Source organism: Athene noctua, chromosome 16 (genome assembly GCF_965140245.1).
Source record: "Athene noctua chromosome 16, bAthNoc1.hap1.1, whole genome shotgun sequence".
NCBI classification, from domain to species: domain Eukaryota; kingdom Metazoa; phylum Chordata; class Aves; order Strigiformes; family Strigidae; genus Athene; species Athene noctua.
In genome coordinates this window covers 5,678,946-5,706,569 of record NC_134052.1, presented here as the reverse complement: position 1 = coordinate 5,706,569, position 27,624 = coordinate 5,678,946, and the positions used below count along the sequence as shown (strand labels likewise).

The following is a 27,624-nucleotide window of genomic DNA, read 5'->3' as shown; positions in this document are numbered from 1 at the left end:
ATTCAATCTCTTTTGTCCTGTTGGGATGTCATTTCATCAGTTTTACTGTACAAGCAGATGAGAAAAAGGACCACCTTTTTCCATTTCTGCTGTATTCATGCTCCAAACCCCCCCCACAGCCACCCCTGCACCTGCCTCAGTGCTCTCCACTGCCCAGTGAGGAAATACTACTCCCAGACACCGCTGAAAACCAGTACACTGTGTATAAACCCCAAGCTTGGATTTGAAAGGTGTGTGGCATACGCAGAGCAGCTGCAACAGATTAAAGGCACCTCTCCTTCCCTTTCTGCCTCTGTGAGGGTTTATCCTTCCTCTGCAAAAATCCCTGTGCACCCAACGGCGCTCTCACCATGCCACAATATAAATCATTGCAAAGGCAAAAATGTCCAATGCACGGGATTTCCCCCAAGCAACACACTCCTGTTCCCCTCTGAGATGCAGACAGGTTGAATTTAACCCCTGGCTGCCTGACAGCGGGTCGTCTGCCTGTCCTGGCTGGCACGGGCCACACGCTGCGGCTGGGGGGGAGGGACACAGCAGTGGGGACCAAAGCGGGATGAGAGGACCCACTCGCTTCTCCTGATGAGTACGGAGTCATGGTTTTCACCTGCCGATCCACAGGCCTGACCTGTCTGACTGTGGTCACCCACGGCTCCCCAGCAACACGCTTCTGGCACAGCCAGCTTTATTATGGGGTGAATTTCTTGGCAGGAGCTTGCTGCAGGGATGAGGACTCCAGGGCTCAGCATGAAGCATGGAAATCGGTAGCAGTGTGAGATCAATGGTGCTGGCAGGGACCAAGTGGAGGGTGCTCTGGAGCCCACAGGTCTGCCCGGTGCTCTGCAGTGAGCCCTGCCAGGACACCCGGGCACACAAAGGGGGCAGGTGGGGTCTGGGTGCTCCACTGCAGCCAGGAGGCACGAGCCGATGTGTGAGCGATGTCCCAGCACTGCCCTCTCCAGAACAGGACTGGAGGAATCCCCCTACCCAGGGGAGCACAGTAACGCGGAAATCAGTGCAGAAAGATTAAGGGATTCAGTTAACATCACAGGGGAAAAAGTGTCCCAGGGACAAAAGGAAGCGAGTAACAGCCCCTCGGGAGGAGGAGCCTGGCAGCCAGCATGCGGCCAGGGAAAGAAGGCGACAGCAGCAAACAGAACGTGGTGGAACTTGCCTCCTCGACAGGGAAACATCCCTCCCCTTATCTCCTCGTGATGGGTCATGACTCAGGTCCCTTCCCCTGTTTTCTCATGACAGGTTCAAGCGTGACATTTCACCTGCTAGGACATCACTAAGCATTCACCCAAGAACCCCACAAGTAGTGGCCCTGCTGCAGCCCATCAGCCTAGAGGCCAAGCAGTGGGATGATCCATGGCCCCACGGACCTCAGAGGAGAACAATAAAGCAAATAGGGTGGAGAGTGACAAACACAACCAAGTTCAGCCCTGATGGGGTGGCCACAGCCATTTATTGGCTCTTTGGTGTCTGCCTCCTCGGGTGATGCCAGCTGGGGATGAAGGTGTTTCACAGTTACGGGCTCTCAAGTCTCTAAACAGCTGGAAAATCGGTCAAGGAAACAAGACAATTTTTTGAAGCTTCTTTAATTCGGTGAAGATCAGTCAGGGAAGTATTGGGACTTGAATTAAGGTTCATTGTAAATGAAAATGAAAAACCTAAAGAACCCAACAAAAAATCTAAAGCAAAGGCTGGGGTTTCAAGTCAAAGGTAAACATTCCCATCTCAAAGCCTTCTATGAGTGTGCACGCCTGCGCAAGTGAGGGTTTTCTCTCATCCTACCTGTCTTCCCGGTTGCGATCCAGTGAGTAGAACTGCTTCCGGAGCCACCTAAATGCAAAGGCACAAAAACACATACACTTAGGCCCAGCTCCTCAAGAACAAGCCCCTTTGGTTTGCTGCTGTCTCTGGAAGATGCTCAATGTCATGCCGTCCACTCCCACAGCCCTCCTGCCCACCAGAGAACTTGGCTCTGCTCTCCTTCCAGAGGCAACCTACCCTATTTTCATGCAGGCAACCTGCCCCCCCTTTAAAACTGTCTCTGCCTGAAAGTGAGTCCACAGATAAGACAAAAAACAAAGGTATGCTCTTCTACATGCCCCTACACTGAATTGCTACAGATAATACAGGCCGGGCACACATAAAAACATCTGTTTCGTGGTAAAGCTCCTTTTCCCTGCAAGCATGTAAGATCAAACTCTGACCATAGACGATGTAGCACAGTGGGTCAAGGGGATGAAGCCTCTCAAGTGCAGAGGCAGGAGTGCCAGGTCAGCACAGCTCAGAGGGAATGAGATGTTGTCACTGTGCTCACCTTTTTCTGTCAAAAAAGGACAGGGGGGGGGGGAAGAAAACAAGTGCAGGACAACGACAAGTTCCTCACCTTTCAATCTGCAGGGGGGTGGCAGCCCTTAGAGTGTCTGCCACCAGCCAGTTCAGCCCCTTGATCCACATATTGACCTCGTCCTCGGAAGTGGCTGTGGAAAGTGCACAGGAGAAATAGGAGGAAGGGATGTAGAGGCTGATCACCACCCCAAACCTCTTGGGACTATCCCCAGCATCTTACATCCCCTGTTCCTTCCTTCACCCCCTTTCTGATAACAGCCCTCTCCTGTGCAGATGCTCTGGCCAGCTCCTCTCCCTGCCAGGCTCCTGCTCCCCTCCCGTGGAATGTCCTCGGCTGGCTGGACCCCTTTCCCCTGCATTTCACTCCCCTTTCAGTTCCCAAGAGCTGGGGGCTATCTTTGTCCCCAAGCAGTAATGCTCTGGCTGGCCTGGGTGACAGGGAACGTGTGCCACTCCTCCATAACCTCCCTGCCAGCAGCTCCATCCTTCCCGAGGGCAGAAGTGCTGTCCCTGTCCCCGTGTCCCGCAGCACTAGCCAGAAGGCAGGTTTGCCATGGACATTAAGGAGACAGCATGACTGCCTGCCTCCATCCGTGCTCATCTACGTGGGTTTAACGAGACACAAGATTGAGTACTGTTTCCAGAAAAAGATATCATCCATCAGCTGAACTGCAGCCAGTGATTCTGGCCCTGTCCTCTGTCTGAACAGGAGGAGACTCAACAGCATAACACCCCCCCCCCCTCTTTCAATAGCAAAACATAAGGTTAGGTGCTTCAAGTCCAGCTTAAGTCAACAGACAATGAGTTGAGGAAAGCTGAGACCACACCTCAGAGTCACTGAGGCTTTGTGAATTACCGTTTGCCACTGGCAGCGTTTTCTCAGAATTGCAAAATAGGAGTGAGTGAGATTTTACCACTTCGTGCATGGGGCCAGTTACCACAATGCAGCTGATGAACGCCAACATGCCAAGCTGAGATAAAACACTTGATTTCGAGCACACATTTGAACTACGGACTTCAGTTCACCCAACTTTTGGGTTTACTGGGCAAATTAACTGACTTAACTAGGGGTAGAATGTCTACCCTTCAGGGAACTGGTGTCACCTTCTTCCAAACACACTTCCTCAGTGTGGTGAAAAAAGCACCTGCCCAGGGACATGTTCCAGCTCACTCATGGAAGGTTGCATCAGAAGTTTGGGTCCTGCACAGTCCTGCACTGCCCTGCCCTGGCCAGCCCTGGGGCCACGAGTGCTTTACCTTGCAAGCTGAGGGTCTTCAGCCGGAATTCTGTGCCATACAGGACAACGAAACAGTGAGAGTGGTCCGGTCGGAAACATGGATCCTCCTGGTACCGGTCAAAATCACGTGAGTTTTTTCCTGGACGAATCTCTTTGATTTCACGAATATCCACTAAGAGAAAGGGAAAACAAAAGGGGAGTTCAGTAAATAGCTTGAAATTCCCATGAAGATGGAGAAGGGCGGGCATGGATAAAGCCGTTTCAGTCATTTGAAGAGCTGGATGGCCACCCATTACATGTTGGCAGACCCAGGCGGCCTACGGCACTGCGGTATGAGGCTCTGAAGAGTAAACTGTGTTTCCCTGGATATGCTGGCAAGACAGGATGAGACGACTGCCCTGGCCTAGGCAGAGAGCTGCCAGACATCCAAGGAGAGTGGACCAGTGCTGGGGATGGTGCCTTGTAGAGGGACTCACTGCATTCAAGCAGCAAGTGACCACAGCAGCCTCCCAGTCCCCTCCTGCCACCACTAAAGGCACGGGCTGAAGAGGCACCATAGCTCTAGTACAGCACCGCCAGTCTGGTCCTCAGCACAGCCACAGGGGCCCAGGTCCTCCCAGAGAAGTTGCCCACATTTCTCACCTTTGACAAGCCCCTCAAGAGCCCCAGCTTGCTCCTCAACCTTTCAAAGCAGCACAGAGGTCTTACTACTTATCTCGCACATCTCTTGCCGTGCACACGTGGTTGTGCACACACACCAGCCTGTAAGCACAGCCCCTTCTTCCCGGTTCCCTAGGAAGCCTCCCCAGCCACCACCACCCTATTCACCTCTGTGTCCCCCAAGAAGGGTTGGGTGTCCCACCCGCAGCAATCCCCAGGCACAATGAACAGAGGGCAGTGCCACCGCTACTGCAAGCTCCTTCACCCTTTAGCTTCACACCTCATGCTTTCCTCTTCCTCTACCCAACACACATCTGCAAACTTCACTATTTTTGTCTTTCAAGATAGCAACTTTTTTTTTTTTTTAGAGAAAGCTTTTCTACATAGGTGAACCCTCTGAGAGCGCAACCTCCTGCCCAGCTGGATGAAATCCTGTTTGCAGATACTGCATCCTACAAACACCATAGATTTAAGATTCACTCCTCTCCAAATTCAAGTTAGTTATGGAAACCTGAGTTGATTCTTGCTTTAAACAACCTGATGATGCCCCTGCCCCCCACCTCCCCACTTTCACCCTATGTCTGCATTTTCTGGCATCTCCACCCTGCCCCATTAGCATCCTCCCAGCTCCTCTGAGCACTACCAGGTGCCAAGGGCAGTCCCTTTCTTCATACACACACTATCTTCAGTAAGAAAACTCTGTCCTTCCCTAGCTGAAGAGGGATGAAATGTTTATCACCCCTGCGTGATGTTCAGAAGGCCACAGATGAAAGCACAGTGCAAGGATCAAGCAAGCCCAATCTCTGGAGATCCAGTTATGGTGGATCTGTAACAGCTCTGGAGCAGAATTGACTGCAGCAACCCCCCTGTGCTTTCAGGCAGAATACCCCTCCCCATCTCACAGCCAAACACCTTCCAGAGAGAAAACATTAGAAAAATTATGAAAACTGCCAAATCTCTGCAGATCATTTGAATAACAGATACCACCAGGGAGCTGTGCTATCAACAGCCAAAACATATGCAAGGTGCTGGTCAGAACTAGAACTGAGGGAGGTGGGATAACAGCTCAGGGCTCCCACCTCTCACAGTTTTGTACAGAACATGTAAAACAGGTTCCACAGACTTTATTTTAAAAAACTCAACCAGTTTATTTTTGAACCTGTGGCAGTGGCAGATGGGCGGTATTGTCAGGAAGCAAGTCCACGTTGCAGAGGAAAGCTCAGAAAGTTGTACTTCTTGCCAGATGGGAGATGGCAGGGTCCTGGGTCATGAAGCTGGTAATTCAGTTGGACAGCATGATACCCTGGCCACGGCTGGGGCTGGTGACTCCAAGGAGCTGTGCTTACGTTTATTATCCTCATGCACATCCCAATGTTAACATGCTTCCTCCAGGGAATGGCTGAAGAGGGCAAGACGAACAGCAACCAAGCCATGGTCAAATGAAGCCCCCAGACAGTGACCACCAAATGGTGTCTAGGGCAGGGCAGGCAGCAGCACCATCACATCAGGCTTCTGAGACACAGGGACAGCATCGTTCTGAGGATATTCCTTAGGTTATAGGGCTGGAGGCACACCTCAGCAGCTGTCCCTGGTGGCCCAGAGGCCAAGCATAAGGCAGCAGTGTGACCATAAGGGACAGCCCAGGGTGCCAAGGGCTGAGCCAGGCGGGTCCTGGCAGCGAATGGCAGGAGAAATCCAGGCGTGGGGCAGGCGAGGAGGCAGATCTGCCTGGCTACATGTGTGGGTGGTGAGTCCAATGGTGCAGCTACAACATCATCCTGGCAGCTTCAGCTGTGGCTCATGGAGAAGAGGAGCAGATAACTCTAACCAGCTACCCTGGGGCTGTGCTCCTCTGCGAAGGGCAGCTGTGAGTGTGCCGGAGCACTGAACACCAAGTGAGGAGAAGGAGCTGAAGAGATGCTGGTAAAGGAGCATCTCACAGCCTCCCTCCCCAGAGGAAATTCTGGGAAAGGACTCTCATTGCCATAAAACAAAGAGAAAACAACAACAGCAACAAGAAAAAAAAAACCCAAACCCAAGAATCTTTGCTTCCTGGAAAAATAGTTTCTTAAATGCTCAGGGGAATCAAATAACATTTCTGAGTCACATTTCCAAAGCAGATGATGCTTCTGAGCAATGCGGGACGGAGATTACTGCAAACCTGGCATGTAATTCATCCCAATTAAACTCCACTTACTGCACTCACTGTGGATCGACTTGCCTTTCATTTCAATTTACTGCAGTTTAAAACTAGACAGAAATGCGATCCGTTCATCACCCGCAGCAGCAGCCGACAGCACTGAACTGCATCGCAAGAGATGATGATCGCTCCAAACGAACACCACGGCAAGCCAGGCACAGGGCTTGGCTTTGGGGAGACTTGCGAACTTTACACGAGGAACGTGGGATCCTCTCTTGGCAGGATACGCTGTGCAGCACCGTGGGCGCGCATCTGGAGATGATGGCAGCCTGCTCGTTGCCTGACACAGGACATACCCACTGACCACTGCAATAACCCTCCAAAGCTCATCAACTCAGGATAAGAGCACAGAAGGGCTCAGTTCCTTGGGGCTGCAAAGGAAGGACAGACAAGCTCCCTAAAATAAGCAAGGGTGTGACTTTTTAAGGCATCACCTACCCTTTGGAAACGAGCTGGCTCGAAGTTCAAATGTTAGCGTGCCCTGCCATAACCTGCCTATATGCTCACATCCTTAGTGACACAGCATGTTATTTCAGTCCTTAAAAAAACCATATCACAGTTAATTTCTTTGCATCCAGGACATGCCCAGCAGGGCTGAAGACTAATCCTGTCTTTGAAAGATGCAGGGCTTGACCAACGCAGTGGGAAAGAACTGGCAGATGGGTTTTCATGGTAATTTACCAAGCAAGAACTACTTAAGGGAGGTGCCAAAATATTAATGGCCCTCCTTTGCATCACACTGCCAGTGTCTCTGCGCTTTGGGAGGCTGCAGTGTGCTGTGCCCTGCACTCACCTCTCATTGCGTGGAGCGCTGGCAGGGGTTAGTGAGTAAGTAGTAAGGCAGAGCTATTGTAACAAACTGCATACCTAAAATCCACGCAATGGAGAGAGCCCCGGAGCAGGTGAGGCGCTCATCAAAGACAGAAGCAGGCAGGGAATTCCTAGGGCGAAGGGCAGCCTCTGCGAGGACTGAGCACCCGGAGGCAGCGGGGTAAAAACCTCCAGCCCACGCATGCTTGCAGCTGCTTGCTCGGCTCTCTCATTCTCCCAGGCATGCCTGCATGTGCCGGGGAGAAGGCGGTTTAGGGTTTGGTTTGCACAGCCCTCTTCTTGCTGCACAGCAGCAGATCAGCCTCTTGAACCCTGCTGTCTCTACTGACTCAAACACCTTCCCGACCCCCTTGCAGCATGGAAGGAAATGACTCTTAGCAGGAAGCACAGCAAGCACAAATGCCACCATCCCGACCAAGCAAACGCCGAAACACTGCTTCCCTGCACCGGCCCCTGTCTCCATCCCACCCCAGGCACCCTCCAGCAGCCCTCTGCCAGCGCAGAGCCAGGAGCCACCGTGCATGGGGGAAAGAGAGAAAAAGACATCCGCCACAGGCCAGGCCTCGCTGGGGTTTTCTCTTGCTGATTTGGCTTGTGTCAGCTCCGTGACTTGCTGCAGCTCGTGGGGGTAACCCCAGCTTCGCACAGCTCCAGCCAGGGCCCGCTATTGCAGGAGAACACAGCTGAGCGGTGCAAAACCTGCCCCGGGTGGGTTCTGCCGCCTGGGCTGAGCACTGCTCAGCCTCAGCTTTGCTACCAGCAGAAAGGCTGCAGGCAAGCTTGGGACCGGCCTGCGGGCCTGCAGGCAGAGCCTACAAGCCCCATCTTCCCCTGCCCTCCCCCGGCCCACACTAACTCCTCTCTCCCACACCGGGTGACACTCTCTCATCTTTCCACCTGCCCCCACCACCAGGCACATTATTCCAGACAATAAACCAAACTCCAGCCTGTAACTATTTCCACTGCAGCATGCAAGAGCCCCAAGTCAAACACCGCCATCTCCGCACACCCCAGCCACCCTCCTGCTGGTAAACAGGAAACCCAGTGCCCGTGGCAGCCTCCCTGCCCTCCCAGGCTTGGCCACCTGCTGATCCCGCGTACTTGGATCTGCTCTCCAGCGCCTGTGTTTACTCAGGCAGAGCCCTGAGGCTTTGCAAACCTGCAGGGAGGGTTGTGGGGGGAGCCCAAACCCCCAGGTCAGGCAGCCAGCCTTGAGCAGGGAGTGAAAGTTGAAAAGGAGAAGGCAGATGAGTGGAGGTGAGCTAGAAGCACAGCAGAGGTTCCTCACGAGTGTAATGAACGGAGAATGGCAGAGCACACGGTGGAAATGACATCTAACCACTGCTCCACCGCCCTCAGCGCCAGCAAGCGCCCCAGGTGGGTGGTGGCGTGGGCTCAGTGACAATGGCCCATGTGTCCCACCATGGGTCTGCACCTTGGGTCCTTGCTGGGAAAGACCTACCAGAGATGTGGCCAAAGACTAGGGGATGGGTGTCTGGTATGGCCCCAGCACCGTGGGTCATGCGCATGCCTGCACAGAGGAACAAGCGGCAGGTAATCCAGGATGAGCCCTTCAAAGGCAAGTACCCTGTCACCAAGGTGAGCCATATCTCCTCCTCCCCAAGCCACCCTCTCCCAGAGCATGCTGTGGAAGGCAGCAGTCACTGCAGAAGGTAGAAACTGGTCTTCATCCCATGTGGACAGAGGCAAAAGGAGGAAGAACTTGATGCCACAGCAATGGCAGAGGTAGAGGGAAAGCTCTCTGCTGGAATATAAACTCCAGTGCAGTCTGGCAGGGCTGAGATGTCTCAGAGCAAGGACCAGCAGCAAGCAGGGACAGATGAGCAGTGGATGAGATGGGAGGTCTGGAGCATGCCGGCGCCTGGAGGACGCTCCAGCCCTCCCAGGCAGGCGTGCAGGCAGCAGCCAGGAGAGGCTCTGGGAAGGAGGCAGCGAAGCCCATCCAGCCCAGAGATGCTCTAAGCCCCTCACAGGGTTCCATGCTGCACATTGAGCTGTGCCACAGCCCTGCAGACAAGTTGTGCCCTTCACACCCTCCCAAACTTCCCCCCAGGCTACCATCAGCAGAAAGGCCTGGACATTCCACTTATAAAAAGGAACATGGTCATATTTCTGGGCGAAGAACCTTCCCTTCAGCAGGAGTGGGTTGCATCAGAAAGAAAAAGCTGACCCCAGAGCCAACCCCCACACCATTTAAGAAAAAAAAAAACACAAAACCCAAACAACCAAATTACCCTCTGGTTACACGAAAACCAGATCCACCCTTAAAGTCATTTAAAACTGAAACTTCATCCAAGCCTCATTTAACCACTGATGGATAGGGTGTTGTAACATGTAAGGATAAGGACACCCTTGAACGGGCTCCAAGGGTTGCAAAACCTCCACCTTCAGTGGATTTTTTGGAAAGATCTAAACCTGATTAAATAATAATAAAAAATAGAAGCTGACAGAAAGAGTGTTTAGCTCAGATTACCTTCCAGGATGGATTTATCAGGGACAGCCTCCAAGAGAACTCCCACCCCTTCAACAAGCATTGCTCAGTGTAGTGTCTCCTCAGGGACAAACGGTGCAGTGACAGGCACATGGTCACTCCCAGCCCTGCCTGACCTCAACTGGCTGACACAGACTGATCTTGCTCTGGGGCAGCAGAAAAGTCTCCACACTACTCACTCTGGCAAAGAAAAAGAGTTTTAAAAAGAAAGTCTTCCTGCTATTTAACACTGTGGATCCCACTGAGCACAATCCTGTGGTCATCCCTAGGCTTCCCATCACTGGAAGGGGTACTGGGCAGTCAGGCCTGCAGGGAGAAGCTGCCAAGGGAGAAAGAGGAATAAAAGAAGTGACTTGTGTGTGCATGTGGGTAAAAATAAGAGAAATCTATTATGCAACAGCATGGAGAATAAACTAGCGCCATCTCCCTCTTTATATTTCAGTGGAAGCCCCCTGAAATGGGTATTCAGGCCAGTGCTAGGTATCAGAAGCTTCAGGAGCCCAGAGGACTGCAGCCCACCTTCTCGTGCCGGCATTATCACCCCATGAGCAACCCTGCCCAGCCTGGGGCTGCTCTTCACCCACTCAGCGCTTCAGATTTGCTGACTGCAACCCAACACCGCTCAGCAAAATAAAAAACCCGACCAAAAATCCCCCATGACTTCAGGGGAACCGACGAGTGTGTGTTAAGTGCTTTGCTGGACAGGGGCCAGAGCCTTCAGCACCTTGCAGTCTGGAGCTCCATCACCCGCCCTTGCTATTTATCAGGCCCCTTCCACCTGCAAAGCTCTGGGTGAGCCCCGTTTTTTTCCCTGCACGGACACATCCCCACATGCACCAGGGCTGTTGGAGGAATTGGGCAGACAGTAACTATGCGAGCTTGAATTTGGTTGGACTGCAAAAATTAAGGTAGATCTTACAAAACACACGTTGCACCAAGAACGAATGCAAAAAGCAGGATCTTGCACTGTACATCCCCTCCACAAGAAGCAAAGCAGCGACCCCAACCAATCAGAACCACGTTTCAGTGAGAAGAGTTGTGCGTCTCTCAATAGTACAGGTTTTCAGAGTGACAATAGCTCAGCCTCTCAACCCCCACAAGCTTCCCTTAATCGATGAGACTAAAGCAGACAGTGTAACGGTGAAGTAAATGTCTCTGCACAGAAAAGCAGCGAAGAGGTTACTGCATCCTCCTCCCCGCTGTGCTCGCTGCCGTGCCTGCCATCAGCGCTGCTGTGCATCAGCTATCAGGTTTCTGAAGGACAACCTCATGCCATTAACAGATGGCTTATCCAGATAGGACAAGAAACCAGCTGAGGCCTCTAATTTGACCTTACTAATTTTTCTGAGGGCAGGAGGCTGAGGCATCTGTGGAGGCCAACGTAAACACCAAAGCAGCAGTACCCTGTGCCCCAGCAAATCCCTCATCCCCTATGAATGAAGAACAGCCATGCTGCCCTTTTACTGAGGCTCCAAAACCCCTGTAAAAAGCTCTCTCACCCCCACTACTATCTGAGGGATGCAGCCACCCTGGTGCTCAGAGACCCTTTGGGTCCCACTGCCCTTGTTGCTGCAATGTGTAGGTACTTCTCCTGACTCAGGAGAAGATGCAGGCAAAGCTGTTTTCCCCTCCAGACTCAGCTCAGTTGTGTCTACAGTTGCTCCAGCAAGTTGCTTCATCTCACCTGCTACCTGCACCAGCAAACAGCAATTTTTGCTCCAAGACACTGCATTTTGCTATGAAGCAACTGTTGCATTAGCTCTACCCCAGAAGCAGCAACATTCATGCAGAGAGCACTTCGGGGGAGAAGATGCTGGGAAAAAAAATAGCCCAGTGGGCTGGAGGTGGGACAGGGAGCTCCCAATTAGCCAGGATGACTGGGACTAGCCTGGATCCCGAGTCGGATCCTGGCTCCCCTCTCAGCGATCTCCATCAATCAGCGTGGAGCAGGAGGACTTGGCAGAAAGCTTAAATGCCGCCCTGGGAACCGGCACCTCTGCCCAGGCGCCAGCAGCGCACACCAGCAGCCCACACGGGGCACGCAGGGACGCGCCGGCTGCTCTGTGGGCACCGGCGTTTCCTGCCCAGGCCTCCGACTGCCGCTGCCTTTGCTGCGCTCCTGGGCCACGTGTCCTGTGGCTTCTGAGCTCCAGTTCCTCCCTCCCCTGTGCCCCCCTCAAAATCCTTATCAACTGCAGAGGAAACTAGAGGAGATGCACAGGGAGATTAGGAGATGCTGAACAGCTGCATTGCTCTGCAGGTCAGAGGAGAGGATGCGAGGAACCGCCCTTCACTCCTCCATCCCACAAACACACATTATGGGCTGGAGCAGGGAGGCAAAGGTCCTGCCCAGACATCCTCTGCTCCTACAGGGCACTGCGGACCGCTCCCCAGGCTGACCCAGACCTTGCTGCTCCGCCAGCTTTAGCCTCACGCAGCTTCCGAGAGCTCACAAACATCCTCCCGATGCTAGAAGCAGAGGTAGCTGTGGGCTGGCAGCACCTATCCTGTATTGCCAGCACATCGCTCCGGCTTACTCTCAGTTACAAGAAAAAATGAGTTAAAAAACCAAAGCTGATCCGCCACGTGAGCAAAGCAGCCTCTGCCCACAGCCCAGCACAGACTGGAGATGTAAAGACTGGCAGTTGCCACTCTGCTGGTTTCAGCCTCCCAGGGTAAACCTCACGCTCACCCAGCCTGAGCCACCCCCCTAGCAGCGCTGCCAGTGTGTCCATCACCACCACGTGGCCTCAGCACCACTGAGAAGGTGGCACCAGACCCATCTCTACCTCTGGTGGGCTGTACAGCCACGGGCAAAGCACTTCAGCTCCTTCCCCAGCCTCTGCTGCACAGCCCCTGGTTGTAGCCCTGGGGCCGTGGAGAGTGTGTCACCAGGGGAGCGCATCAGCCCAGACCACCTGCTACAATCACCACACAGGTATGTCCATCCCAGAGCCAGACAAGAAACCACAACAGCAAATAAAGCAAAGGAGCAGAGGTGGGACACTGATCCCGAGATACGGTCACTTGCAGTCATAGCCCAAGCCCCTGAAGAAGCACCAGGAGCTCCCCCCAGTCCTGAAATCCTTCCATGGCCCAGGAGCAGCCCTGCCTCTGGGCACCTGCAGTCAACACCTTCCCAATGGGGAGAGGGAGGAAGGGAGGCTTGGGAGAAATGGGGCAGGATGCATTGGTCTCTTACCCAATGTCAGCTAATGGCCAGCAGTTAATTAGCAGGGTTATTGCAGGGAACACCTCCACACACCCCCGGAAGGACCGGCTCTCCAGGTTGGTCTCTGCCCTCAGGCTGTTCTGCTGCTGTCACAGCCTTTGGCAGGGGTGTTTGCAGGGCACATGGCGGGGCTTGCTGATGTGAAAAGCAAGCATTGGCCCAGGCCCACAGCCAGGCTTCCCTCTCTGAGAGGATGAACAACTTGTACAGGATGCTACGCTGGCTCTCCCAGTCTCCTCCAAGCCCTCTCCCATGTCACTGGATACGGAACATCCCATGCAAGCTGGTCACTGTGGCTACCTTTGCAGTCCAAGGAGCGACAGGCACTTCAGCCCAACCCTACACAGGCGTACAAGGTAGAGACTTCTCAGGAGACACATCTCCTGTCCATGACTACTGGAGAGAGCACATCTGGCCCACACCCCACCTCTGGGGCGGCCAGCAGGGAACAAAGAACAGGGCGAGCTCATTTGACGTCTCCCTCCAGATACCCTCCCACTAGCCAACACTCTGCAGCTTGGGAGCTCTCTTAGAGATTATCTTATCTGCCTACAGCAGGGTGCAGGTGCCCAACTTTAGGACAGACACTATGCTGAGACGTGAACCCCAAGCAACACGAATAGTCTGCAAAGTATGAAAGCGGAGTCACACTTCATGGTGCAGAATTCACCCAGCTCAGTGCTGGGTCTGGGAAGCACAAACTTCCTCCTTGCTGGCCACTAGAACCCTGTCCCACCAGCACGGCCCTGCGAGGGCAGGGGTGGGGAGCTGAAGGAGACAGGCAGATACATGGCAAACACCAGGCGAGGGCTGCAGCAATCACCCTCCTGGGATGCTTCGGGGCTCCCTCTTGTCCTCCACAGATATTTTGTCTGCATGAAATTACGGAGTTTTGTACCAGGATTTTGTGCTGGGCATCCAGGGCTGCCGGCTGTATTCACTCCCATGTACAAAGCTGGCACTTGTTGCACCTTCACCAAGCAGGACACAGAAGAACATTTTCACCCCAAATAGAAGCAGAGCTGATGCAGGTAGGGTAAGCCCCAGTTTTCCCTTGCACAGACACTGCTCTGAAGAAGTCCATGTCCCTTCCCCAGATGAAATAAGGCCGGTGGCAGCCTGAGAGCCACCCTTCAGTCATCAGCCTGGTCTGTTTGAGAGGCACAAGCTTCCACTGACTCAAACGGAAAGGGGAAGCTCGGCACCGGTGCTTCTGGACAGTCTGTCTAGGCACGGCTCTGAAAGCCACCCCCAAGGTGACCTTTTTCCTTCGTGGCATTGAGGGTTCCATCCCCCTCAGCCCTGCCTAGGCAAGAAACGTTATGACCTTACAGGAGCATAATAAAATGGTGGGAGGATGGGGGAAGCTGAAGACCTCGAGTACAGCTCCTCCGCCTGCCTTGCCCGCTCGCCCTCCCTCCAGGCAGACGCGCAGCAGTAAGGAGATCTGAGAGGTATCGCAGAGGGCAGGGATGGATCGATGGGGCACCCACACTGTGCTGTGTCTCGGCACGGAAAGAGGTGAGATGCTCAAGAAAGCTGCTCCCTGTGCAAGTGTCTCCTACCAAAGGGCCAAATGGGGAACATTTCTGTGCAACATCTCTTCCCTCTCCTTGAGCTTACAGGGTCACTGATGTCCCCATACTCACAGCCAGCTGGAGGACTCCTACCCACTGCCAGCGCTGCCTGGGAGGCAAAGGGACCAAGCAGACTGGCAAAAACCAAGCAGGAAAGGAGGGCAGACAAGGCAATCCAGCTCACAACGTGACAGCCAGGAGCTTCACAGGGCCAGCAAAGAAGCCATGGCAGAGGTGGATCTGGGGACCTGGGTGTTCAACAGCAGCAAGCTTACCTTGGAACTCTTTGGGGATTTTTGCACCTATGTTGGGTGCCCCCACCACAAAGCAAATGGAGACAAGAGTGACCACATACTGTCCCCAGGACAGGACACAAAAGCAAGGAGTGAAAACTGAGGGACAGATAATATTTGTCACACTGGCAGAAAATGCCAGTGATGTTCAGATGCCATGACTCAGTTTTCATCCATCCCACCAGACAATGCAATCAAGTTTCCGTGACAGTGATTTAACAGCAAAGATGACTGCTGGCCAGGACATTCAATGTTAGCAGGGAGATGGCTCGTTCCCGTCCCTACCACGGCTTGAGCTCTTCAGTGTCAGGGTAATGTTGGGAAGAGAAGGTTCCCATCTGCTTCTGAGCTGTTCGAGGTCACCACAACAGCCTGACCTCTTCCCCCACCATGCTTAACTCAGAAGCTGTCAAGGACTGAGTTTTCACTAAAGCACAGATGTGATTTCCAGATGTATACCCTCCCCTGCATCTCCCTGTGTGCCATTATCTGCAGGAGAGGCCCCAGAGGGCTGTACCGTCTCCACTGACAGCACAGGGAGCAGCTGAGGCACCTCCTCAGGCTCTCCATGCGAGTCCCTTCCATGCCATGAACCAGAGAATGAGGCAGAGTTACCAGAGCAGCTGCTGGTGAAATCAAACCTGCTCTGTCCCAAAGCGGTTAAAAACGGAAACAATTTATCTCCTCTTCTCTATTCACCAGTTTTGTTCTATCTGCACTAACCATGATGGGAGCACTGATGGTGGGGGCTTCACCTTCCATTGCCAAGGCAGGAGTACGGTTGATAACCAGTCCATGGCTTCTTGTTACAGCACCATCCAACTGAAGATCTCCAGGCACTGAGCAGATACTACCTAAGCCACACACCGCCCTAGCAGGAGACGTTATCTTCAGTTTATGTGGGAGAAGCACGTAATGGTCTTCACACCAGGGTCCACTTGGGCTTGTTTTTTTTCTTCATGACCTCACTTGGGATTTACAGAATCATCTAGGTTGGAAGAGACCTCAAAGATCATCTAGTCCAACCATTAACCTTACACTGAACTCAACTACACCATAACCCTAAGTGCTATGTCAGCCCGACTCTTAAACCCCTCCAGGGATGGGGACTCCACCACTGCCCTGGCAGCCCATTCCAAGGCCCAACAACCCGTTCTGGAAAGAAATACTTCCCAATAGCCAGTGTAAACCTTCCCTGTCGCAACTTGAGGCCATTCCCTCTTGTCCCATCACTTGTTACTTGGTTCAAGACACTCATCCCCAGCTCTCTGCACCCTCCTTTCAGGTAGCTGTAGAGGGCCCCGAGGTCTCCCCTCAGCCTCCTCTTCTCCAGACTAAACAACCCCAGTTGCCTCAGCTGCTCCTTGTAAGACATGTTCTCCAGACTCAGGATTTATTTGGTCCCCAGAACTGGAGACCTCCTCCTGCTTGCACACTGACTTGTCCCATGGGATGTGCCAATGCTCCAAAATTTCATGCCCTCATCTCTACGTCTTTTCATAGTATGCCCCAGAGCCTGAGCTGTATTAAGTGACATATGAGACACTGCAGAGAGAGGAAAAAAGAGGGAAAAAACCTCCAACCCCTGTTGCTTTTCTGGGATGTAGAGCCAAGTTGTGTCCCAGCAGAGCCAACGCCCCACTGCCCAGCAAGCCTGGGGAGCCTGGCACTGCTCGGGCTCTGCTCTGGGACCTGGGACAGCTTTTTGGTCCTCTGAAGTTGAGGAGGGCTGCAAGATGGCAAGGATTACCAGGACAAGAACTGCAGGATAAAAGGAGAACGGCACTATCCAAAATACCTGGGGATCCTGACCAGAGGAACCAGAGGTGGATGAGTGACGCCTGGCAGAGGTACTGAGCACAGCAGCTCAGAGAGAGGAGGCAGAAGGTGCTCGCTTCTGCTCTCATGCAGCCCAGGAGCACGAGAGCCTTGCTCTCTGCTCACGCCAAAAAGGGCCACACCAGGGAGCACCCAAATGCTCAGTAAACCAAGCCACCCCCCATCCCGCCTCTCTGTCAGCTGGAAAGCAGATTTATGGGGTGCAGATTTACAGGGCAGGGTACCAAGGGGGTTAAAGTCCTCTTGGACTGCCAAGCCCCCACCTGCAGCCACCCCTGTTCTCTGACCTGGCTTATGGGCTGGGAACTGACGTGCAGAGACACCCCCCAGGGAGGGTGAGGAGGAGGGATGAAGGATGCACAGGCACACACAGGAGGGATGTCCTTTAATCACCACACCACCCAGCACTTCTGGGAGCAAGTAAACAGGAAAAAGACTCTCAAGCAGCTGCTCTATTCAGTGTCCCTGTGGCGCACAGCCTGCTGCAACAGCCTTCCCTGACATCCCCTCTCAGTGACGATTTCCAACCCTGTCCAGCCCGGCCCTAGTGCAGATAGATGCTCACATGGAGCAGGATGGGGCCCTGCATGGCGCAAGCCCAGGACGAGAGAAGCGAGGTGCAAGCTGGGGAAGCTCCTTCAGTGACAGAGCAGCTCACGGTGTCACAGAGCAGCCACAGCATCACTGTGTGCCACAGGCGTGCTGCGGCCCTCCTGCACCCATCCTGCCAGGATCACGGAGCCTGGAGGTGATCGCACACCCAGCTTCTGGGTGATGGGCTTTGAACTTACATGGCAAAGGCAACTGGAGGCAACCTCAGTCCCTGAGGACGAGTCACCCACGGGTCGCTCCCCCAAGGGCCACTGGTGGGAAGGCAGCAGCAACCACATCTGTGGGAAGGCAGCAGTCCTGCACACACCCCTCTATGGGTAAAGGCTGGGGGTGAGCGGAGAGTCAGAGCTGCAAACACGAGGCAGCACAGCTCTGGGTGTGATAATTTCATGTGTCAAGGCAGAAACAAAACGGTCATATTCCAAGAAAAAAGAAAATAAATAAATGCATCTGTAATGGCCTGGGGAGAAAAAACAACCCATAAGGCACAGCCCTGCCCCTTCTGCCATGGCTGTTAGCCATTTCAACCTCAAGGCCAGCAGGCTAAGTCAGCTCAGCAAAGCATCCCGTCCGTGGAATCTCGTGTGCTGGACCACAACCTTCATCGGGACAATTTTTAAACAACGATGTGGGTTTGCCTGTCTGCAGGCAGCCAGGCACGCACTGGGGCACTGTATTAACAGCACAAGATGACACAATTGACCAAACCCTCAGAACCACAAGTGTTTGCAAACAGAAGGTAGGAGCTGCAGAGGAAAGCAAAGGAGAGGTCTGTTCCGACTCTGGAAGACTTTCCACAACTCAGCAAGAGAGCTGAAGAGCCACCAGACCACACAGGCAGCAGAGACGGAGCTGAAAAGCAGTCTGAAAATTACAGAATCATAGAATGGTTTGAGTTGGAGGGGACCTTAGAGATCATCTAGTTCCAACCCCCCTGCCGTGGGCAGGGACACCTTCCACTAGCCCAGGTTGCTCACAGCCCCGTCCAACCCAGCCTTGAACCCTTCCAGGGAGGGGGCAGCCACAGCTTCTCTGGGCAACCTGTGCCAGTGTCTCACCACCCTCATGGTAAAGAATTTCTTTCATGTATCTAATCTAAATCTACCCTCTTTCAGTTTAAAGCCATTGCCCCTTGTCCTGTTGCAACAGGCCCTATAAAAAGTCTGTCCCCATCTTTCTTAAAAGCCCCCTCTAAGTATTGAAAGGCCACAACATCTCCCCGAGCCTTCTCTTTTCTAGGCTGAACCACCCCAACTCTCAGCCCATCCTCCCAGGGGAGGTGCTCCAGCAGAGACTTTCAGAGCATGGGCTGTCAGTGCTGTAAAGCTCTGCTGACTTCTATAGATTTAGAGTTGCCAGCTTCTGCTAGAGATGCCAGCCCTTGGCCTTTTGGGTGCTCAGGGTGCTCCACAATTATGTGTCCTCCCGCCATCTGTTGTATCAAGGTGTTTTCGATGTGACAGGGATATATCAAGAGACAGCCCAGAGATAAGGAGAGCTGGGACATGAGGGATGAGCCTGGCACAGCCGTCAGGCAGAAACAGACAGCCCTGCCTGCAGCTCCAAGTGCTGGGGGATCTCCAGAAAGGCAGAAAATTCTCAGAAACAAGGAAGTTTCTCATTTGAATCAATGTCAAAAAACTTTTTCCATGTAAAACAGCTCTTTGCGCAGCATAAAAGTCCTAAAAACTGAAAGATTAAAACCATTTCGAAGGAAAGCCTTCTCCAGCACTGCAGAGTCCCTCTGGGAATGGCTGCTGTCACCTGAGGGCTCTCCCAGGTCTGGGAGACACCCTCCTGCTGCTGCCTGATGTAACACCTCTGGTAGAGAAACCACACTCAGCGGAACAGATGAGCAGGGACGTCGGAGCTGAGGAAAAGCCATGAGATCACCCACCCACCCCTGTGCATGGCAGGATATAGTCACCGCACAGGGGACGTGCTAGATATTGAAGTGATCTCACAGGCAATGCTGGCAGGAGAGCCAGCAGTAGCAAACGCCACGACCAAGTGAGTCCACAAGCCGCATGGGTACGTGTTTGCTGGGACAGGCACAGCGCTCTGAGAGCATCCCTGGCTGTCAGATACCAAATCGTGTTCTCCATACAGCTGCAGGTATATGCTGAACATGCAAACCTCTCTTCTTTTGTCTTCCTCTAGACAGGTATTCTTCCAGTTGTTCTATTTCAGCATCATCTTCCACCACCCACTCTCCAAGATGTTTGGCCAAGGGGAAGGAGGGAGGATGTGGGGTGTAACTTTTCAAAAGCATTCTAAGGACTTTAAAATTTACTGATTTCCCATTTCTACTGCCCTTAAGCCTCAGAGCAACAAGAAAAGAAAAAAAAAATCTTCTCCACTGACTTCAGACATTTCCTTTTATTGTATAACAAGGTTGAGCTGATGGTTTAAACTCAGAGCTGCATGGGGTTTGTGTGATGGAAGCCCCACACCTCCTCACTGCAAGCTCTTCCTGGACTCCCCGCACCCCTCCTCCATCATGTGCTTTACACCAGGTCCTACCAACCCGGCCGCAGCCAGGCCACCCAGCTCCGAGAAGCAGTCACACACTTCCAAACCCAAACCACCAGCCCCACTTTTGGTTGGCCTGCCATTAAGCAGAGACTATCGCTGTTGGCCCCTTCACCTAATGAACTATGGCCCACCAACAGCGTGGTCCTGCTGTATTTCTACAGTCTCACAGGAGTGACAATCACCATGCTCGAGAGCAGGCTGATCTGAAGAAGTGTCGCAGCTCCTGCCAGCCAGTTTCATGGCCTGGATGAGATGCTCAGCACAAACCGTTTGCAACAACCAGCCCAGCAGGCACAGAGGAGATGGACACAAAACCAAATGTGCTGCACTTCCAGCAGCTTCAGGAGTTACCATCCACGGGCTGAGCTGCTGCAGCTGGTCAGAGCAGGACAGAGGCAGAAGCTTGTGTGATGTAGCCAAAACCATAAGGCAGTCTCAACTGAGCACTTGTACTCACAGAGCTCCTGCTCCATCCCACGTGTTGGTAAGTTTTACATCCCAGCTAGACTGCCCATCACAGTGCAGCAGTGTCACTTGGGCCACTTCATAAGGGACACAAGAGTCCCAGTGCTCTCTGGAAGCTGGAAGTGGTCTCAGCCAAAGAGCAGTGCCCAAGTTCCCAGGATCACAAAAACTAAAACAAAGGCTGCACCCCCAGGGCAACTCGGTGGTCAAGCCTGCTCTACCACACACCACACTTGGGGATGGGGACCTTTGCCCTGCTCAGGGATGGGGACTTTAGCATGGACTCACCCCCCCAGACTCCTGCTGACACTGCAGGCAAGCCTCCTCCATCTGCAATCTCCAAGATATGCAGAAGGTCACAGGCCTGCTGGCACAGGGACAGGCAATGGGCATCGCTAACAGCCCGCACGTCTTCAGGATGTTCACAGTGCACACCACTGCGATTAGATAACAGAGCTGAGCAAACGCTTTGCTGATAAGGACGACCACCCCCGCTGTGCAGTCAAGGGAGCTAAAACAAAGAGCAGTAAAAAGATCACAGATTGGGCTCAGCAACTGCTGGCTCAGCTCGGAGATGGGGCACGTTAAAACTCCTGTACGAAATCCCATGACAGAACTGCCCCCAGAGATGGGAGGTGACAGCACTGAGCACACGAGGTGCCCCTCTACAAAGCCAGATGTTCAGATCCAGCTTACTCAGATGCTCTCACCACAGACGGTGCCCAGCCAACACAGCTGCCTGCAGGCAGGAAGAAAGCCAGTCGGCATTGCTTCTGCCCTGAAAAACCTGGAGTGCTCAGGCCCTCGGTGTAGGTGAGAAGTAATCGGTCCGACACTGTGCAAAACCTCTCCAGCACGTTTTAATTAGTGGGCTTAAAACCCGTAAGCCAATACCTTCCACGTGGCTGACTGGCAAATGAAGGAAGCCGACGGGTGGACGACGTGGGTGCAGGTCTCGCAGCTGGCTAACCTCCAGCAGCTCTCTAGGGTGCAGAGAAGCATTTGAGATGCTGAGGGAGGAGGTAAGTTGTGACTCCTGCCCGAGTAGGGGCTTTCTAACCCCTTCCTCCCAGAAGATGGTACCAAGAAGAGAAAGGAGATGACAAAGGGATGTAAAGCGAGGGGAAGAGGCTGTTTCAGTATGGAGGTGAAGGCAGAGCAGAGCTCGTTCGCTTTACCCAGTTTAACACAAATATCCTGGTAAGCAGGAAGGGGACTGGTAATGACACAAAAAACCCCTTCACTCAAGAAACTCCCACAGCAGAGCTTCAGCAGGGGAAGCTTTAACCATTACAATGGTCACAAGCCATGCTCTCAGCTTCCCACACCAGCAATTTCGGCACCCCCCTACTCAAGGTACCTCGGGAGCGAGCTCCCCTCCTCCCAGCCCCTGCCCACCGGAGGGGCCCCGTCCGGCAGCCGTGAGGTGGAGGAGCAGGAGGGGGACCTGCCAGTGCAGGAGCCATCCTGCACCCCAAGAGCATCCAACTCTGAAGTCTGTTTATGCTTGAAAGCCATTCCGGTGTGCTCACTTCTCCAGAGCTCCAAACACCTTGGCTTACTCAGCCTCAAAAAAATAAGTTTAGAAAAAGCTGTGCCTCAGTGGACTAACAAAAGAGGCAGGTAGTTGGAAAGACTGAGGTGAGTACAAGCCACTCTTCAGAGTCACTTTGTATTAATATTTGCCAGTTCCTGCCTTTTCTTTTACACAGGCAACAGCTTTTCTCCACCTCCACGGGACTGAGCTCATTTCACTGAAAGCAAGAACGTAACCAGGGTTTTTTTGAGGTGTTTTTTTCCCCCCTCTCTCTCCCCTATAAAACAAACATCTGCTCCAGATTTTCAGCTCACTCTCTGAGCAAACTCTAAATTTCCTGACGTGTTTCAAGGCAAACAGATCAATTAGAAGCTGGCCTATAACCCCCCAGCGTGTGAAGTTATGAATGCAAGACCCTTTTATATTAAAAAAAGAATTACGTAACACAGGAAGTTTAAAAAAAAATGCATAAAAGACAACTGACTGGAGGGATTAGCTCTACTTTGCTTTGGGTGATTAACAAAAAGAATAGAAAATTATTAGAGCTCTTCCCATCGCAACAGCCAGGCCCTCTGCAGAGATGATTAGCAATAAAGCAATCCATTGGTAATTAGAGCTGGCTGAAACTCTTCTGGATGAAAACAAATATTAATTGAAAAACATTACTTTTTCTTGCACAAACCAGGATTGCGTTTTGCACAGTTTCAGCTTTGAAAAAGTACAAGAGAAGGAGGTGACTTCTTTTCAAAGCAAAAGGCTTCCCGCACAAGACAAGTTTGCCCCCTCCTCCCCGTTCCCAGCTCATTGAGGTCCTGAGCTCCTTCTGCTCATTGAGAGCCTCAGCACTCTGGAGCGAGCTGAAGAGTTTAACAAGGAGCAGGAGATGGGTCCTTTCCAACAGAAGAAGTTCTTCAGCTGGGAGCCCAGCTGGCCGGAGCCCCTGCTCTGCCCGCTGCTGAGTCAGAGCGGCTCACAGAGGGGAGGAGCAGGGGACACACACGCTGACAATTAACACACAAGGTCACTCTTTATGCGACGCTCACAAAGCGCTACACAAGGGTCACAAAGCAAGGGGACGAAGAAGAGGGCTGTCACACCACCAAGGGCTCCCCCCTCCTCTCAGCACCAACGTGCCATGACCCCAACACCTCCCTGGGCAGTTTAATGGTGGTCAACGAGGCCTGAACAGCACCAGCGTGTGCAGTGATGCCACCCAACCCATCACACACAGGCTGCTCCCCAGTCAGCACCCCCCTGGTCCAGTCTCACCGCTGGGAAGAGATGTTGCTCAACACTAGGGGCTTGTCCTTATGTGCCAAAAGCTCCTTCCAGAGGCCAGCTCAGATCCCGCTCGCTTCAGTAAGTAACTTGAGATAAAAGATGTCCCATCGCCTCCAAGTGCAAACAGGGTGGCCAGTGGAGCTGGCAGCCACACACCCTTTCGGTCAGGGAGAAGCTGTCATGCCGACAGCACACCGCTGCTGAGGCATCGAAGGCACGAGGGATGGACCCTTCCCTGGCCCTTCCCGCAGGCGTGCTCCTCCCCAGCATCGGGGTGACCCGGGGCCTGCTCAGGCTCTGCTCCCCTGTAAGCCCCAGGGCAGCAAGCACCAGCAAGCCAAGCACCACCAAAACGTACTCTTCATGAAGGTGAAGGCGAACAATTGGTTGACTGCTGCAACCACCCAGAGTTCAGAGGAGATCAGAAGTACTGACAGACAAGCACCCACAGATCCTGGGAAGGCAGCAGCTCCACAACACCACCCACAGTGATGTCAAAGCTCTGAAACAAGTGGCACCACGCCAAGTAATGATGACTGTGACTGTGCCCAGAAGCCCTCTCCTCCCAGCACACGGCAGCTTTAGCCTATGTGCCTGAGGCCATCTGGAGATGAGCCATCTGCCCCTCTGTCCCCTCAAGCACTGCCCACCACAGCACAGGAGGCTTCCCGGGGCTGTGCTCTTCTCGAGAGGGTCAGTAATAAGGCCAGGTTCTCTAGCCCTGCCCATCCCTCTCTGGGACAAATATACTTCTCGATTTCTGCAAAACTCACCAGGTCCAGAGAAAGGAGCACAGGTCCTCCATGCTGGGGTGTTCAGGGAGACAGCTACCTCTCCAAAACACAGACATCTACACAGACGTGCTCTGAGTCCAAGACCTCAGTATGTGATATATTGTGGATACTCACCTGTTATAAAATAGTTAAAAACCCAGGATTGTTCCTACTTAGACAACTAACTTGTGTCCAGGAAGGTCTGAAGTTCCTTTCTGGTCTCCGTAACTCAAGAAACACAAGAATATTCATTACCAACCCATGAACATATCAGTCTTTGACCTGTACACCCCCAGGCATTGTCTGATGGAGATGCTGTTCCATGTGAAGAACATCTCACCTCCCGACAGCTGGCTACTCTCCTCTGCTCATGGCTTCACTCATATTGCAAGTTAGGGCCAAACCAGTCCCACCACAAAAAGCAAACCCTAACCTTCCTGCCAGCCCCAATCCTCTGCTCCCCACGCCCGTATGGCTTGTCTTCACGGGGAGAACTGGGCCAGTCACTGCTCATGGTTAAAACCACCCTGCACTGAAAGTGATTAGCCTGACTCCAGATCACTTCTCCCTCTGGTTCCCATGTGAAGGCTGTGCCAGTAAAGGTTGGTCTTCAAGGAGGGGAACACATCAGTGTATTTGCCACATGAGGTGGAGCTGTCATACACCTGGGTTTTCCTAGGCACGCTTTTTCCTCCCAGAAAGCACATCCAGATAAAAATAGGGAAGTTGGCCAACAACCTAGTATTGCTGGCCATTGATCGCGTGGCTTTGCCTCGCCTCCCTAGATACACAGTCACTATTTGTGTACACAAGCCGATACTTCCACCTGGAGCTCCCACGCTTCTGTCCAGGAAGCATTAAAGCAAAGCTCTACTTCTCATCCCTGCGAAGGAAGAGGGGTGAGAAGATGGGTGCTGCTCAGGATGCTGGGTGACACCAGAGGAGGGGACTGAGGATGGGGTGAGATGTGCAGGTGCAGCGAGGAGGCCACGGGGAAAGTATCTAGCATCAGAGAGATGAGGCTGAAGATACGGCAACTCTTCAGGCTAATGTTCTCTCTCTCCAGCACGGCCCATCTTGCCTCTCGGGAGGGCTGCACGCACTGCGGGAACACCATGTGCGTTGGTAGCACACGTCAGGGAGCCCAGAGCTTGTGGCCACCAAGGCCCACGGCATAGCACAGGAGCCCCAAGTGATTTTCCACTGTGACGTTTAAAGGAACACGAGGGAACTGGCTGTCCTGTGTTCCCCAACTCTTGCTTTTCTTTCACTAAAAACCTGTGTATTTTATTATTTTTTAAATTTGATCATCTTGGTCCCTGGGACACACTCTCTGCTTTTACTAATTAGCTCTTGGCTGCCTGCACAGCACAAGAAGTCCTCACAGCCACAGCATTATCATCGTTACCACCACAGTTTTGGTACAGAAGTTGAAGTTCTCTTACACTTCCCTGAAGCTGAGGTCCCAGCCTCACAAGGACTGCAGCACATGCTTAGGTCTCCCCACAGGAACAATCACCCCTGTAGACATCATCGGGGACCTCTGTCCCACCACGGGCCACGACATGGGCTGTAGGCACCTGCCAGAAACCAGCACCTCACCAGCAAAACAAACGGGTGCTTTGGTTTGAGAACAACCGAAACCCAGGGCCAACAGCACACTGTGCTCTCCTCCCTCTCCCACTGCCTCAAAGCTCCTAGAGGCCACTCTGGGAGAGGTATGAGGGAGCTTCACATCCTGACAGAGCCCGAGGCTCCTTCCAGACCTGCCTGGAGACGCCACTGGGCAGAAGTTAGAGTACTCCAAGGGTCTAGGGTCTTACGGCAAAGCAAAGACCCAGATTGGAAGCACAAGCATTTCGTGGTCCTGCCACAGAGACGTGACCATCATTCTCCACCTCCTTTCTTCACCTGAGCCCTCTGGCAACACTAACAGCATCCAACCTTTCCATCCTGGCCCAGCAGCACTTGCCAGGAGGCGACCACCCCTGCACGGCCTCGCCGCGTCCCAGTCGCATCCCTTAAGGCGGGGAAGGCCAGTGCTAATGCCAAGGCCAGCGCCAGGACTTACGTCACGTCGCCTTCGCGCGTCCCCTCTTCCTCGCCTCCAGCATCGAACAGAGACACTGTCCTCGCTGGTGCGTGTGGGGGTGGGAAAGGTAATTTAAGAGAAACAGCAGTAACCTAGGAAACCAACGCCGAGGTTAAAAGTTTCCCAGTGCGGGGCCTCCCTACCCTCTCCCCCTTCCCACTCATCTTTGTGGTTTTACACTCACATTTCCTACGTGTCTTTTCCCCTGCCCCCCCTCACGCCAGGGGAAGCCGAAGCCAGCTCTGCCCGTGCCCGCGGCTGCGAACGGTGGGACCCGGCCCTACCCTGACCCTGCTCCACCTGACCCTGTGCCACCGCCCCTGGGCAGATGCGCAAAGGGGAGAGGAGGGAATTACATTACAACATTTTGGGTTGTTTTTCCTACTTTTGGCCTCTTCCCTTTCATCTCATCTGTTGCTCCGACATGCAACCCCAAGAAGGCTCGAACTAACCCTGCCTCCTTTTGAGGCTCCTTGCGGCTTTTAGGTGCTGTTACCCAAGGTACCACCCGCGAAAAGGCTCCCAGAGTACCCGGGGGGGGGCTGATGCCGAAGGGGGATGCAGAAAGTTGGGAGGCGGCGCCGGGGGCGGCCATGGCGGTACCGGCCCGCGCATCCCCCGCGGCCGCCGCTCACCGTGCGGCCCCGGGCAGGGAAACCGGACACCTCCCGCGCCACCCCGAGCTGCTGCCCGGGGAGATGCCGGGCACAGAGAGGCTGGCCTTCATTATTTATTCAGTTATTTATTTATTTTCCCTTCCTCCTCCCCGCCGAGCCCCACGCCGCTTTCCGAGCCGGCGAACGGCGGCTCCCGGGACGGCTCCGGCCGGGCCCGCCCCGCACCCATCGCCCCGAGGGATCCGGAGCCCTTTTCCTCCCCTTCCCGCTCGGGTTTCCCGGCCGGCCGTGTGTGCGTGTGTGTGTGTGTGTGTGTCCCCGCACTCACCGGCTCCCTCGATCTTCTCGGACCCGCGGCTCCAGGTGACCTGCCGCGTCTCCAGCTTCACCTGGAAAGTTTTCCGTTCGGGTCGCTGCGACTTTTTAGAGTAGAAGAGGGTCATGACGGTGCCCACCTCCAGGCTGCGGCAGAGGTGCGCTGCCTCCGCCTCGCTGGGCGCCCCGGGGCCGCTGCCCGGCCCGGCCGCCATCAGCGCCGCGAACAAAGGGGAGCGGGAGCGCCCGGAGCGCCCCCGCCGCCACCGCCGCGCTCCGCGCCCGCCCGCGGGGGGAGGAGGAGGAGGAGGAGGAGCGAGGAAGGAGGAGGGAAGGCAGGCAGGCAGGGAGGGAAGGGAAGGGGCGGGGCGCGGCCCCTCGCCGTGGGGCGGACACGGGACACGCCGCCGCCCCACGCTTGGGGTCCACGGGGGTGCGCACCCCCGGCACGGCGCACCCCGGGGGTGACCGGGAGGGCCGCGCACTGCCCCTCTGTGGGGTCCCGGGGTGCCAGCGCGCACCCCCGCGGCGTGACACGCGTGGGGGGGGTGTGGAGTGCGCCCGGGGGCCCAGCGCTCCGCACCCCACAGCGCGCCCGGGGTACCGGGGGTACCCCGCACCCCACGCGCATGGCACACGTCGGGCCCCTCTGTG

General features: G+C 54.0%; 1 protein-coding gene across 6 annotated transcripts in view; it reads right to left on the bottom strand.

Annotated features, from left to right (window-relative positions):
• Positions 1-27,249, bottom strand: part of PLCG1 (phospholipase C gamma 1) — a 51,345-nt gene extending 24,096 nt beyond the window's left edge. For all 6 annotated transcript variants that reach the window (XM_074920502.1, XM_074920503.1, XM_074920498.1 and 3 more), the window contains exons 1-4: positions 26,984-27,249; positions 3,619-3,771; positions 2,399-2,492; positions 1,798-1,845 (exon numbers count right to left, since the gene is read on the bottom strand). In XM_074920502.1, coding sequence (XP_074776603.1) covers positions 1,798-1,845; positions 2,399-2,492; positions 3,619-3,771; positions 26,984-27,185 — 497 coding nt within the window. In that variant the 5' untranslated portion in view covers positions 27,186-27,249. The remainder of the gene's footprint in view (positions 1-1,797; positions 1,846-2,398; positions 2,493-3,618; positions 3,772-26,983) is intronic.
• Between the last annotated feature and the right edge of the window lie 375 nt (positions 27,250-27,624).